General features: G+C 32.3%; 1 protein-coding gene across 1 annotated transcript in view; it reads right to left on the bottom strand.

The window, feature by feature from the left end:
* Positions 1 to 738: 738 nt before the first annotated feature.
* The window catches only part of LOC145239836 (serine/threonine kinase-like domain-containing protein STKLD1), a 91,331-nt gene continuing 89,004 nt past the window's right edge, over positions 739 to 3,065 (bottom strand). The window contains exon 20 of the mRNA XM_080103384.1: positions 739 to 1,180. Coding sequence (XP_079959510.1) covers positions 1,118 to 1,180 — 63 coding nt within the window. The 3' untranslated portion in view covers positions 739 to 1,117. The remainder of the gene's footprint in view (positions 1,181 to 3,065) is intronic.

Here is a 3,065-nt window from a genome sequence, read left to right as displayed (position 1 = left end):
TCTGAACGTAAAGAACGATGTTAATAATTTGCAAAAACTTTTCATTTACATTGTTAAAAACTCAGCAATAAGTAAAAGTTTATTTACCATAAGATTTTATGCTTAAGCAATATGGCAAATTTTACACACAAAGAGCTCTCTTTTGAAGAAAAAAACTATCAAGAAAAAAGTAAGCTTCATACATTTTGGATGCTATTCATAGGACTAAAAGTGTCCTTCATCGTATAATTAGCAGGTATGAAACCGATGAAACATTGATGCTTAATGAAATGGCCAGACCAGAGTTCCAGCCTGAATCCAATAGAATATGTTTTGAAGAAACCCGAAAAACTAAGATCAACTTTGGGAGTTATTGAAAGACGAATGGGGCGAATTGCTGCTAATTTTTGCAAGAAATTAATTAGGTCATGTGATCGATGATGAAGAGAAGTTAAAGAAAATAAAGGAATGTTAAATTTTGTTAATATTCTGTTCACAATCAAAGATTGTTCTTTAACTTTTGTCAAGTAGTTGATTTCCTTTATTCCGTTTAATCTTTATTTTTAAAAACTGTTATGTAAAATTCTGTAACTTTGTATAATATTACATCCTAATGTTCATTCGGTAAAGTTTTCATTGCTAATCATGCATTAATTTTTAAATAATACAAATATGTCTTTGTCGTTTATGTTCCTTGTACAATGGCCGCTACTGTCTAAGCACTAGATATTTTGGTCTTTTAATTAATTGCTAACACACTTCGTTTTCAAGACATTTATTGTGTTATAATTTCCATACATTTATCATATTTCTCTTTCTTGTGTATTCTTCTTCTTCGCGTTTTCATTTCAGTTTGTTCTTTTCAATTTTCAACAAATTCACTTCATTTTACAACAACCAATCAGCTTCGATAGGTTCGAAATAAAACAAAAGAAATTTCGGAAATTTTTGCTTTTTTTTTATCTCTTGCTTGTTCGAAATAATATTCACAGGAAGACTTTTTTTCATAGTTAAATATGTCTTTTGCTTCACATTGATTTCATTGAGATCAGAAATCCTGTAATATTTTTTAATTGTCAAACGGATTCTTTCCTTAAATTATTCCGGAATAAAAAAAAAAAATGGAAGAATTTGGTTCTTAAGTATTATTATTTACTTCACTCAATCTATGTATAATCTTGTTACAAATTGTCTGCAATTCCTGTCAAAAGAGAAAGAAAAAGAAGTGTGAAACATCGTTTTGAATCAATTCTTGTAATTCTTGGAAATTTGTGGATATAATTGCTTGCAATTCTTCTGGATTTAAAAGGAAAATACTTACTACTTTAACTAGAGAGACGAATGAGGAGATATGTAAATAATTAATGGTATATCTACAGATAAATACTTTATTTAAAATACAAATAGCAAATGAGAATGTAGAATACTTTGAAATACATCAAATACCTTTAAAATGTCTAATATCTAATAAAAATAAATAAAAATAGTTTGCTTGAAGCATTTTTTTTTACATTTTTAACCCAAACAAGGCCACTTTGATGTAGGGGGCTATTAACAAGGACATAAGTTGCAGGGATACTATTTAGGAAGTTGAGAAGCACAACACCAGTTCACATTACACTTGAACTTCTGCATATCAGTACAGTTGGGAAAGTGGGAATCTGGAAGGGAATTCCAGAGTCTAGCAGTTCTGGGGAAGAAGCTATTAGAGTAGAAGGCCTTCTTACATCTAGGGATCTCTAATGTGTAGGGGTGGGACTTTGCTGCTTGTTGGATTTGACAGGGATATTTATATCACAAGGCTTGTAGTTCGCCAGAGCATCCACCATTAAAATACTAACGGTGGAACGTGGCTGCTTGTCAAGTTTGTCAGGGGGTATTTATGTCGAACGTGCAAAACAGGCAGAGGGATGCAAAATTTCGTCGATGGAACAGTTGTTGAAACTAGGATGGCAGTTCAGGACCTATCAGGTTGGCGACTCTCTTTTGAACCCTGTCCAGAAGTGAGAGACAAGTAACAGATGCACCAGCCCAGATGTGACAACAATACCTCCATACATGTCCGAATGGTGACCTTATAGAGGTACAATAAACTTTCAGGCATAAGTAACTTTCTAGCATGGTAGAGAGAGTCAACCTTCTTTGCAGCAGCTTTGGCAATGCTTTCGATGTATTTGTTCCAACTCATGTTACCTGTGAACGTTTGATGTTTCTCAGTTATCTTCACAGTCATCTTTTTATTATTTTTAATATTATATCAGTAAATGTGAAATGTATTGTTGCCACATCTGGGCAGGTGATGGCAGTAAATACAGTGTCTAAGAGTGTTCAAGGCAATTTAGTGGTGCTCCCGGAACCAAATATAATCGTAACATATTGTATGCCCAACACATTAACGTTTCCTTGGCACTATTCAATATTTGAGCTATTATAAATCTTAATCTTAAAAGAAATGATGAATGTTGATATGAAAAGCCATTAATTACACACCAGGGATTGCTAGAAACTTAAACAAGTATTAAATCTAAGTAAATAAACAAAATGATCAGTGTCTCCGTTTAGAACCACGGCTACCATTCAAATTTTCCTACAAGGTTATAACTAGAGTAAAATATAAGCAAAGAAATAGGATATAATCTCAAAATAAATGAAGGCTAGACTAACTTATAAATGATATAATTAATAACTGATATATATAATATAAAGCTGAACGTCTGTGTGCCTGTCTGGTCACGAATAGGCTCCTATATGGTTGACTATTATAGAAAACTGATTTCATATAATGATAGAAGATGTATCGAGACACAGGAATGGGTATGTTTGATCTGGCATAATGATGATTCATTAAAATTGTGGGGTCTGCATACGCGCCTGGTTCACAAAGTATGGAAATAAAAAAAAACGTTTACAAGTGTTTTTGATATAGATGTACATAATAATAATTTCATAAGTATGTTTTAACTTAAATAGGGATGGTATAATAAAATTGTGGGGTCTGCATTCGCGCCTGGCCTTCATAGAATGGAAATAGGCACAAACTTTAATAAAGATTTTTCAAATCTATTTGCGTAAGTATACTTTGATAA

This window comes from Euprymna scolopes, chromosome 19 (genome assembly GCF_053919585.1).
Source record: "Euprymna scolopes isolate OS-2025 chromosome 19, ASM5391958v1, whole genome shotgun sequence".
Lineage (NCBI taxonomy): Eukaryota > Metazoa > Mollusca > Cephalopoda > Sepiida > Sepiolidae > Euprymna > Euprymna scolopes.
Note: the sequence above shows the minus strand (reverse complement) of the source record. Positions and strands in the feature narration are given on the sequence as shown.